The sequence below is a fragment of the Palaemon carinicauda genome, chromosome 1, assembly GCF_036898095.1.
Source record: "Palaemon carinicauda isolate YSFRI2023 chromosome 1, ASM3689809v2, whole genome shotgun sequence".
NCBI classification, from domain to species: Eukaryota; Metazoa; Arthropoda; class Malacostraca; order Decapoda; family Palaemonidae; genus Palaemon; species Palaemon carinicauda.
The window spans coordinates 53,861,012-53,873,511 of NC_090725.1; the positions used below are offsets into that span (position 1 = coordinate 53,861,012).

Below are 12,500 nucleotides of genomic sequence, written 5' to 3' on the forward strand. Positions count from 1 at the left end.
AAAGAGATGTTTTCAACACTGCACTGAATAGTTCTCTAAAGAAAAACACAAATTACAAGTGCAAAGAAGGCTAAGGAATGCGAATATCTGTATGACTAAGTTAAGGAAAAGAAACCAAGGATAAGGTAGAATAGTTAACATAACTGATAATAGATGGGGTTGAACATAAACATCCGATAATATCATATTTACACTAATAATTTTTACAGTTTTTTTTAATAATTATGACTTTCCGTCATAGATCCTCCCCCCAAAGAGCATCCTACTTAGGATGGCTGGGATGAGAGATAGCAGGAAGTCTGGATAATGCGTCGGCAATTTTGTTTTGATGTCCTGGGATCTCACGGAGCTCAAGATTATATCTTGTGAGATAGTACGACCAACGTAACAATTTGTCGTTCAGTAGTCGTGATCTATCCAGGAAGGTTAAAGGTCGATGATCTGTATAGACGATGACCTTGTGGTTGCATTCTAAATATGGAGCAAAGTGACGAAGAGCAGCTATGATGGCAAAAAACTCCTTTTCTATGGTTGCCCATCTAATTTGTGAACCTTTGAATGAGCCTGAGAAATAAGATACTGGAAACAAGTAGTCCAGTGGCGTCTCATCTCCAGACTTGCAAGCTGATGACATCTGTAGAAGTACTGCACCGTATCCCGAATTGCTTGCATCTACCTGGAGTAAAAAATCTTGATTGAAATTTGGGGCTTTAAGAATGGGTTTAGATATAAATACTCTTTTCAAATTATTAAAGAGCTGTTGATGCTTTTCTTCCCAATAAAAAGAGATCTTTGGAGATGTTAAATTATATAAAGACGCAGTGATTTCAGAGTAATTCTTAATAAAGCGAGAATAGTATGAAGTCATTCCTAGAAATGATTTTAACTCTTTCTTGTTTGTTGGAATTGGATAATCAAGTATACTTGCAATGTTGACGTCTTTGGGCATTATACTTCCACCTCCGATTGTATGCCCCAGATAAGTTACCTTAGCTCTCCCAAAAGCACTCTTGGCCAAATTAACCGTTAACCTTGAAGATCTGAAGCGATGGAAGAGTTCTTAGAGGGTCTGCAGGTGTTCGTCCCAGTCGTCACTAGCTACCACCACGTCATCCAGATATACGTAAGTGTCTTTCACATTTCTTATTACCTCTGACATCATCCTTTGAAAGGTGGCAGGAGCATTAGTTAAACCAAATGGCATGACCTTATAAGAGAATAACCCAAATGGAGTTATAAATGATGAGATTTCTTTAGCTGATTGAGTTAGAGGTACTTGGTAATAGCCTTTCATTAAGTCTATCCGTGTAAGAATTTTCTTATTACCAATGCTATCAAGGATATCATTGATTCTAGGTAATGGGAATGAATCTTTTACAGTTACCTTATTTAACTTACGATAATCAGTACAGAGTCTTAGTTGATTATTAGGTTTAGGTACTAGGAGACAGGGTGAAGCCCATGGTGAAGTGCTTGGTTCTGCAAGGTCATTATCTAGTAAATACTGTACCTCTTGTTTCAACGAGTCCAACTTCTTGCCTACCATACGGTAGTACGTCTGGGAGTAACACCTGACTCGATGACGATATCATGTTGAATGGTTTGACTTCTCTGCAAACTGTCAGAACATACTTCATGAAACCTGGAGAGCAATTGTGATAGTAATTTTCTCTGAGAAGATGGTATTCCTGTAAAATAACTGGGCAAGGATTTTAGAATTTGACTGTTGGTGTTGACTTTCCAGTTGATTAGTTGATCATCGTCAGGGAGAACCACGAGCAACTCTGAGGAAGATTCCCCCAGTGGTAGTATTTTCTCCTCAGGAGAAATTGAGAGATGACTTACCATTTGAATAGGTGCTTGATATGCCTTCAACAAATTCACATGCACTAGTTGCTTTGATCGTCTACGATCAGGAGTAGAGAGAACATAGTTTACCTTAGAAATGCTTTGAAGCACTTTGTAAGGTCCCATAAATTTTTCACGTAAGGGGGAACCGGGTATGGGATGATATACAAGCACCTCATCTCCTGGCTGAAATACACGCAGCTTTGCCTTTTTATCATACAAGCGGGACATCTTCTCCTGGGAATGCAAAAGATTGGTATTAGCAAATACATGAAGTGATATAATTTTATCCTTTAACTCCTGTAGATATGACAAAATGTTGGTAATCTCTTCTTCCTTGTTATGAATTAGATTTTCCTTCACCATACTGAGAGTGGTTCGGGGCTTTCTTCCGAACATTAATTCGAAAGGGGACACTCCAGTGGACTCTTGTGGTACACTTCTTATAATATACATCAGAAGATCAATATCTCTATCCCACTGTTCTGAAGTTTCCTGCATGTACTTCCGAAGAAGGTTTTTAATAGTTTGGTGAACTCTTTCCAGAGCACCGTTACTTTGGGGATGATAAGCAGAAGCATATATGTTATGAATATTGAATTCTCTCATAGCTTGTTGAAAAAGCTTACTAGTGAAGTTTGTGCCTCTATCACATTGCAATGTCTTTGGAAATCCATAGGTTGTGAAAATTATGACAAGTTGACCAATTATAGTTTTTGCATTTATATTTTTTATTGGCACTGCTATGGGATATCTCGTTGTTGGGCAAAGAACAGTAAGTAAATACTCATTACCTTGCTTAGTCCTAGGCATTGGGCCAACACAGTCTATGATAATCCTCTCAAAGGGAAACTTTGGTACGGATATGGGCTGAAGAGGAGCTGGCGGAAGTCTCTCATTGGGTTTGCCAGTAGTCTGGCAATGATGACATGCTTTAATAAATTGTTGAATGTCCTTCTTCATCCCAGGCCAGAAGAAGTCTTCAGCTAAGGTAGAGTAAGTCTTGTTGACCCCAAAGTGGTTCACATGAGAGTGGGCTAATTCAAGAAGAGCTGGAACTAGAGAGAGTGGTAGAACCAGTTGATGACAGTCAAACCATGTTGTGGTTGCTGGTGCTTTGGAGGACCTAAAATGTCGAAAAAGCAAATCATTATCAAGATAAACGTAAGGAGTTTTGGGATGATCATCTGGCTCTGCAACTTTCTTCCAAAGATCCTTAAGAACAGGATCTTTATTTTGCAAGTCCTTGAAATTTGATTTGGTCATTTATAAGGTCTAATGTCTTCTCTACTCTATTTCCACTATCTATAACAATTGGTTTAATTGATGTCATTTGAATAACAGCATTATTTAATTTATTTGATTCATTTTCTATAAGAATATCAGGATCAGATACTACTGGATTAACAATGGCCCCTGCAAGATCATTACCAATTAAAAGCTGGATAGATGAACAAGGCAAAGGATCTCGTGAAACTGCAATTAAAACATTACCTTGATAGTAAGGACACTGTAAATTCACCTCTGCCAAAGGCATGGATTTGGTGGTACTGAGGTCCGAAACAGTAACATACTCCTGTCTCAGTTTGAAGTCCTGTGAAGGCAGAGCTACCACACTTTGGGAGGATCCTGTATCTCTTAAACAAGTAACTGGAATACCATTCACGGTGCCTTTACAAGTAAAAGGTTTGAAGACGTCCCCATCAAGTTCTTGAGCAGCAACATGAAAAGTTTCCTTATTATCCTTCCTATTAGGGTTCGGAGAATTCTTTCCAACATCAGACTTCTTGCACGAAGGATTAGGACAGTTCTCTATGTGATGCCCTTCCTGCTTACAGTAGGAACAATATGCTGTGGATGATTGAGAAAAAGTAGATTTATTAAATGGTTTGAATGTTTTATGAATCAAGTAGTAATCATCAGCTAAACTGGCTGCTTTCAACAAGTTGGTTTCTCCCTTTTCCAGAATGAAAGTAGCAATGTTACCTGGCAATTTCCTAATAAACTCTTCCATTAGAATAAGATTTTTTAAGGATTCAAAATCTGAAACACCTGTCTTTTGCAACCATTTTGTAAATTGCCTAACTTTGTCACTGCAAAATTCAACAAAAGTTTGTGAAGGCATTTTGTAAAAGTGCCGGAACTGTTGCCGATAACCTTCAGCTGTGATGGCATAAGCATCTAAAACTGCCTTTTTAATCACATCATACTCCTTTACTTCAACCATCTGAGAGATTACATATGCTGCCTTACCTTTGAACTGATTTCTGACAACCATTACCCATTGCTCCTGAGGCCACTTCAAGGTTTTAGCAGTGTCTTCGAACGTTGTAAAGAATACTTCTGGGTCCTTTTCATCAAAATCAGGAAGCAGCTTTTTAGCTTTGAGTATGTCGAACTTACTGGGTATCTCTCCATCAGTTTTCAGCTTAATCTGTATATTTGCCGACTTCTGTTCTTTTTGTATCTCTAGTAAAGCCAATTTACACTTGTGTTCATACTCTAATGCCAATAGTTGCTGTTGCTTTTGAAGTTCTAGTGCAGCCATTTTCTGTTCTTTTTGCAATTGTAATTGAAGACGCAACTGTTCTATTTTCGGATCTATTCCAGGGGTGGCATATGCTCCAGTAAGGGAGCGCAACTCATCGATGTCCTCATCATCATCTTCAAAGATTCCCTCATCTATGAAGAATTGCAGGATTTTATCAATAATGACAGCTTTCACATATTTTGGATCGACCTCAAGATCACATCTCTGGGCTACAGACAATAATTCCTGTTTCTTGGCATAACGTAAAGTCAAAATTTCTCCTTTTATATCGTTCATAAACTTCTCCAAATTAAACGACATTCTGAAGGATTACCAAAAGTAATGTTAATAGAGAGATTATATCAATGCTTTGTATTCGCACTAGGTTATGCCATTAATTTAAATATTCACACATTTGACACCAAAAATAAGCTAAATGTCAGTCAAAAATAATGAAGTTTACAACAATCTCAAGACAATTTTAAAGAGACTGCAAATAGAATACACAGTCTGAAAATGGATTAACTGAAATTGGATGGCCAAAATAAAGGCCGAGATCAATTAGTGATCGAAGGTCTCACGATAGCACACAAACATGATATCTAGATTAGCACAATATGCATGTAAGAAGTAGTTTATGGCAGAAGAGAACCTTGATTTTGGCTCGTAAAATAAGGAGGGAGAAGAAGGCTAAGCATAGCACAGAACCCAACCAATTAATATTCGATTACTAGTATATCCTTTATTTTACAGATACCGATTTTGAGTGAGAGAACCATTCAGCGTGCGTGCGATATGAAATGCTGGATTGGATTGGCAAGAAAACAACAACAAAAAACATCAATAAAAATACAAATCACTTTCATAAACAATGCTCTTGAGTTTCTTTATACTTTAATAGTCACAAACAAAAAGACTAGATCAACCCAGGACAGGACCCCACTTATGACGGGCTTGAGTGAACCTTACCTGGTGGCTAGGTTTGGCGATGTTACTGGTCTGTTATCACTCAAGTTATCCCTCATAAATTTAAAATATCACCACCAACAAAAATATTATTCTTTTTGTCTGCTTCACTTGTTGTTTTAACCACTTTTAATTACCTCTTTTAATTACCTCTCCAATCCAGCAGGAACTTAATTAAACACTAAAGACAATCCGTAATTTAATACTTAAATAAATAAACTTAAATTCCAATATAATTACTTTCACACGCAATATCACAAAACACAAAAACAATTATAATAAACAAAAGAAAGAGATGTTTTCAACACTGCACTGAATAGTTCTCTAAAGAAAAACACAAATTACAAGTGCAAAGAAGGCTAAGGAATGCAAATATCTGTATGACTAAGTTAAGGAAAAGAAACCAAGGATAAGGTAGAATAGTTAACATAACTGATAATAGATGGCGTTGAACATAAACATCCGATAATATCATATTTACACTAATAATTTTTACAGTTTTTTTCAATAATTATGACGTTCCGTCATAATATATATATATATATATATATATATATATATATATATATATATATATATATATATATATATATATATATATATATATATATATATATAAAGTAAACATAATCTGCTATATACTAGACAAACTATTATGCACAAAACAGATGTGTATGTCATCGTCTCTGTTCACAATAAATGAAGATTTAACAGAGGTGGCTCTAGTTGTAAAAAAAAATAAAAAAATAAAAAAAAAAATAAAAAATTGGATAACCAGCTCTAACATTTTTAGCATTCAGGTGAGATCTTCAGTTTCGTTAGCCTCCTCTAACCTCAAGAAAACTTCGTAACTCTTGAAGGCCTGAGGATAATGAGATTTCAGAGAGAAAATATGTAAAGATAGTCTTTATATGCCTTTTCGCACCTCCTCTAGTTTAAAGACATGAGAAGCGTGTTTTTGTTTATTATGAAGTTTTATTTATTTCTTTTAGAAAGTGAATTTTGATTAGTATTATTGTGATGTCCCACTCTGAATGAAATGGAATAATGAAAACAACTCTTCTCCAATTTTAATTAGAAAAGACAGTCTTAAATCAGAGTTCTTTCTTGTCTAAAGACATTGTCACTCAGATATAGTAAGCAATTTCTTTCCTTCATTCCTTGAATAAAAGGGGGCAATTATCCGTTATACCTAATCTACTCAATAACCTAGAATTATCATGGAATCACACAGATCCTTATCTATAACAATATGTAACCCTATGTACATAGGAATAACAGGTATATAAGAAATAAATCCATTCAGGGCTTTTACAATCGGCCATTGTAATAGCAAGACCAAAACACAGTCACATGGACAAAAAACAGTAGGGCAACTTTCTAGTCAGGGATGATTAACACAAGTTGTCAATAACAAACAGTTTAGTCATTAAAAGAAAATAAGCGAGTACGATGGCTTAGCAGGAGCTATTTGGGTAATTTGACACTTTAATTACTAAGTTATAAGGATGGTGGAATAATTCAAATAACTAATACCTAGCTTGTGTTATAGATCATAAAAAAAGAGGGATAGAAAAGTAATGAGTTAGGTTTATTGACGAGGGGATTCTTTATCCTAAAAGTATAATTTGGTTTTGAGAAAAAATATCATGGTCACAGTAATCTATGTCAACAGAGGCTCTTAATAAAACAAATTACAGTCAATAATTAGTAGAAAAGAAAACAAGAAAACTGATCAACAATTATTCCCAGTATCTAGCATAACATGGCATCCTAATTTTTATGTTTGTTATCAGGTGGAGGTACATAACTTTAATATATATATATATATATATATATATGTATGTATGTATGTATGTATGTATGTATGTATGTATGTATGTATGTATGTATGTATGTATGTATGTATGTCTACATGTCTACATACATACATACATACATATATACATATATATATATATATATATATATAATATTACGATCCTTGTCGGGCCGTGGTGCAAGTTCTTAATGCACGAAAAGAGAGGTCAGTGTTTACAAAAAATGCCCAACAGCAAATTGGTCAGCGGAAACGAAAACACTTGGGGAAACTTAACAATGTTTATCATCAGAAAAATTTAGAACAGTCAGCCTTGTGACTACCTAACAATCAGAATTAACAACCAACAACCCACCACATGAACATTAAAGCCTAAAAAGGTACACACCGAGACAGAGTTTAATATTAACAAAATTCCCAACGTGAAATACCACACACTCTCAACGAGTAAGAGTCAAATAACTAAACATCGAAGCACAATATATATATATATATATATATATATATATATATATATATATATATATATACTCTCACACTCTTCGGGGCCGGATGAAACCACCACCTGCTCCAACCAAAGTAGGGACTCCAATTATAACATCGTTACTCAGCTACTTTAGGGAGTGCAGCTTTGCAGGACTCCTCATCAAAGGGGGTGGGGGGGGGGGGGATGGAGGTCTGGTCCCCAACCCAAAATAAGTAATAAATATCTCCTACCTAATAACTGTCTCCGCACTTGTCACCACGAGCTCCAAAGCTCCCGCAACTGCTGACGTCGAGGATCACTAAAACCCGTTGACGGCGGTGTCCCTCCTGCGTCCAAATTGATGCCGAGATTCCTACGTCGGCACCGAGGACCGCAGCAGAGAACACACAGGAAACACAAATCACTGCAGGTGGCCGAAATGCACCTGCTTAAAGCCGTCAAACGTTGGCCTCGGAATCCTATAAAATATTCACATAAGCCAGCTACTGCAGTAGGTCAAGGGAGTGGCAAGCTCGAACTGTGTCTTTAAGCAAGGACTCGAAAACCACAGAAAAGAAACAAGCGTTAAACTAGACACTTATAAATCTTTAAGCGAGCGGGGAGGAGATTAAAACTAGCACTTCAAAACAAAAAGAAATAAATTCACAATTGATACCTTATTAACTAAATTTTATGCTAACTTTTCATAAAAACATGCAGTAACAAGGCTGATGTAAACAAAAAAGAAAATTACTTTAATACATAATACCTTCCTCCCCGAAGAAAAAAAAAATAAACAGAAATATTATAATTTTTTCTTCATATACAAATAGAAATGTACCCATAAAGGAAGAACAATAAGTATAATAACGGAACAATAAACCTAGAACCAAACCGAAAGTACCCCTAAAGAATACAAACCAAAAGCTTTATGTAGCTTACCATTCTTTCAAAGATCCAATATTACCGCACTTCGTCAAAAATCTCCAATTCTATGGATACAAACCTACCTAACAAAACCTAAATAAACATACAAGTACGCCCATAGACATGCACCTTAACCTACAATACACCGGCTTTATAGTCCAAAAAGTCATATATATTATTATACAATCAAAAGTGTTAGTATATCGGGACAAAGCAATAATTAATTTAGTGAAACATTTATAAAACACTAGAGTGCATACCACTCAAAGAAACCTCCTAAACTTTATCTACCAAGCTATTATTTAGACAGAACTACATCCTAACAATTTTTTTCCATACAACCTCAATGGAGAAACAAGCAAGGTGGCGTATGAGAAGGATCAGGCAAGCTGACTAAATTCTAGAAAGGGTGTCATGAATTTTTTTGTCAGTCCCTTTAACATGTTTTATAAATAAATTGAATTCCTGCAGAAAAAGGGCCCAGCGCAAAATCCGCCTGATGAAAACCAGAGGATTGTGGTCCGTCCATATCTCAACTGGGAAAGAAAAATTTGTCATGTACGGCTCGAAATTGTTAAGAGCGTGGACCAAAGAAAGAGCTTCCTTTTCTATGGTGGAGTAACGTTTTTCCGCCACCAGAAGACACCTTTCTCTGAAAAAGGACACCTCCAATGCCGAAATCACTGACACCTACTGCTATATTAAAAGGCTTCAGAAAATCTGGGGAAGTCAAAATGTGGTTAGTAATTAATACTGATTTGAGTTTATTAAAAGATTCTTCGCAATGATCCGACCGCAAGAGCTTTTTTCCTTTTTCTAATAAATTATTAAGAGACTGAGCAAGATCAGAGTAATTACGCAAAAATCTGCGGTAATAACCCGTCATGCCCAGCACTCTTCTTACCTCTCTAACATTACCAGGCCTTTTCAAATTTATAATTGCCTCGAGGTTGGCGTCTTTCGGAGCCACCTGACCTAAACCAACATCGTGACCCAGATAACAAACCTTGGCCTCGCCCAATTCGCATTTAGCCAAAATAACAAGTAACCCTGCAGAACTAAGGGCTTCAAAAACCTTACGTAACCTTAGCATGGTATCCCAGTCATTACTATATACTACCAAGTCATCAATATAAATTTCCACTCCTTCCAAACCACAAATTACCTTATTCATGTTCCTTTCAAAAGTACATGCAGCATTTTTCATTCCAAAAGGCATAACCTTACACTCGTGTAGGCCAAATGGAGTGACCAATGCGGATATTTCACGAGCTCGGTTTGACAATAGAACTTGCCAATAACCCTTTAAAAGATCCAGCTTAGTGATGAATTTGACAGAACCAATCCGATCCAGACAATCATTAATACGAGGGAGAGGAAAAGAATCATTTTTCATATTGGTGTTCACTTTACGGTAGTCCACACACATGCGGAACTTATTGTCTGCTTTCTTCACTAATAAAATAGGAGAACTCCGGGGACTTACAGGTGGTTGAATAAGGTTATGTTTCAACATATACTCTATCTCCTTACTGACCAAATCCCATTTTACTGGGTTCAACCGGTAAGGACTCTGCTTCACAGGGGAAGCATCACCTACATCAATATCATGACTTAAAATATTTTTCCTACCTGGAGCATTCTGAAAAAGATATGAAAAGGAATAAATTAAATTAAGCACATCCTTCCATTTGTTAACATCTAAATGATCTGAACTACTTTTTAAAATCAAAATTTTGCATATTTTCACCCACTGCATCTGAAGGAAACTGACACCCTAACTCGTCAGAGTCCTCGGGTAACACAAACAATACCACAGACACAGGCTCGGACACTATCGCTAATGGATAACCTTGCTTACCAATATAAGGTTTCAGACGATTAACATGAAATATTCTACATTTCCGGCTTGAACCGGGAGCCTCAATTTCATAGTTAACCTCTGAGAGTTTCCCCAAAACCTTCCAAGGGTCCTTATATCTTGGTTCGAGAAAACTATCCGGGTCCACACTCAGCACAAAAACCAACTGCCCAGGTTCAAATGAACGTATCTTTACCTTTTTGTCAATGTTATTCTTCATAACTGTCTGGGATAGTTCCAATTTTTTCCTGGCAAACTTCCAGGCACTAACCATTCTTCCCTTCAAGTCTTCCACAAACCTTTTAACATTTATTTCCTCCTTCCGGTTGGATTTGAGCATTTCAAAAACAATTTCCAATGGTCCAAGAACCTTGTGTCCAAATACCAAATCGAAAGGAGCTACACCAGTGGAAGAGTTAGGGTGATAGTTGTTAGCGAAGAGGGCAAAAGGGAGGGCTTTGTCCCAGTCACTATCATGATCATAACAATGTTTCTTCAGGACAGACTTGAGGGTTTGGTAGAACCTTTCCACCACCTCTTGACTCTCCGGGTGATAAGGTACGCTAGTAACGTGCTGAATGGCAAGTTCAGCACACTTACCCCTAAATATTTTACTCATGAAATTCGTCCCGCAGTCGGTCTGAATTACACGAGGGAGACCATACCTGGAAAAGAAATCCATTAATTTTTCAAAGACAAATTTGGAAGTCATATGCCCTGTAGGTATAACTTCAGGGAAGCAAGATACTCTATCAATGATAGTTAGTAAATATACGAGAACGATTATATCATGCTTGTTAATAAAAACCGTTCCAAAAGATAATTGTTCGAGGAATTCTACAAATAACTAATCATCACAAAGCATAGACTACATATAAAAGGGTTAAATATTTTGTGATATCATTAGTACATATCAATCATTGCTAATGTCATATAAAACTGTAAATTGGAAAAATATATGCACTCTTTAAAAGAAAATAAAGCTAAACCTATTTATAAAAGCGATCAAGAAAAGATATGTATTGCAGGTATCAATCTGAATTTATTTGTAACAGGTAATAGGAGTAAACTAATTCTGTGTGGCATACTGGCCATGGTTTGCAACCAGCTCCAAAGCATTAGCCTCAACAGTTACTGGAATTAATCTATTATATAATAATTACAAGGCACTGTAGTTTCCAAAAATGAGTTTTTTAAATATTCTTGCGAGAGTTTTAACGCGCGCAAAAGTGTCAGTACCTTAAAATATTACATGAAAATAATCAAGTAATTTCCGAAGAATCACATTCCCAGTTCCTCTGCGGATAAATAGGAAAATCAACAAGAAAGAAATTCAAAGCCATTCAAGTGTACATACACATACACATACACACACACACACAACACATATATATATATATATATATATGTATAAATATATATATATATATATATATATACATATAAATATAAATTTATATATAATGTATATATATATATATATATATATATAAATATATATATATATATATATATATATATATATATATAAATATATATATATATATATATATATAAATATATATATATATATATATATATATATTTATATTCCAGTGTCTCCCCACAAACGAATAAAAAATGTATTGAGAGAAGAGAAAGGAGAAAAAGACACAGATAAAAAGGTCTGTGAAGACAGGAAAACAACCCAGCTGGGGAGGACAAACACGTGCGGTCTTCGAGGAGGTCAGGTTCAACACAAGGCTAAACCTACACATTTCTCTGTAGCCCCAGACACAACGGGATATAATGTTATGCCTCTTTCAAGCTGGCAATGGCAGTGCATAAATAATATAGTTTGTTGTTTACGTAAGAGTTTGTATTTATGGGGCTACACACGCAATTGAAATATAGTAGCATTATATCTTAATGTAAAGAATAAAAGGATGCAATGATATATAAAACAGTAGTACCTACGGTAATGTAAATAATAAATGGGCAGAATTAAATAGAGGGAATATAGATTTACATTAATCTACTTGCAGAGAGCTAGTAAATTAAAATCAAAACACAAAAGAAAATATCCAGAAAATAACAATGATAA

At 35.7% G+C, this 12,500-nt stretch overlaps 2 protein-coding genes across 4 annotated transcripts in view; both read right to left on the reverse strand.

Moving 5' to 3' along the window:
* Window positions 1-1,876: 1,876 nt before the first annotated feature.
* LOC137648215 (uncharacterized) lies at window positions 1,877-5,842 on the reverse strand. 3 transcript variants are annotated; one of them, XM_068381152.1, is made up of 2 exons: window positions 3,343-5,073; window positions 1,877-2,974 (listed from the first exon to the last, which is right to left on the reverse strand). In XM_068381152.1, the coding sequence occupies exons 1-2, from the start codon at window positions 4,697-4,699 to the stop codon at window positions 2,907-2,909; spliced, it is 1,425 nt and encodes a 474-aa protein (XP_068237253.1). In that variant the 5' UTR covers window positions 4,700-5,073; the 3' UTR covers window positions 1,877-2,906. The 3 variants fall into 3 exon arrangements, with proteins under 3 accessions (XP_068237253.1, XP_068237248.1, XP_068237242.1); XM_068381147.1 differs by lacking the exon at window positions 1,877-2,974 and adding an exon at window positions 5,585-5,842 and having other exon boundaries at window positions 3,014-4,700; XM_068381141.1 differs by lacking the exon at window positions 1,877-2,974 and adding an exon at window positions 5,110-5,842 and having other exon boundaries at window positions 3,014-4,700.
* Window positions 5,843-9,130: 3,288 nt separating this feature from the next.
* The window catches only part of LOC137643343 (uncharacterized), a 4,212-nt gene continuing 842 nt past the window's right edge, over window positions 9,131-12,500 (reverse strand). Inside the window, exons 2-3 of the mRNA XM_068376208.1 lie at window positions 10,311-11,082; window positions 9,131-10,198 (exon numbers count right to left, since the gene is read on the reverse strand). Of these exons, the coding sequence (XP_068232309.1) occupies window positions 9,131-10,198; window positions 10,311-11,082 (1,840 nt within the window). The remainder of the gene's footprint in view (window positions 10,199-10,310; window positions 11,083-12,500) is intronic.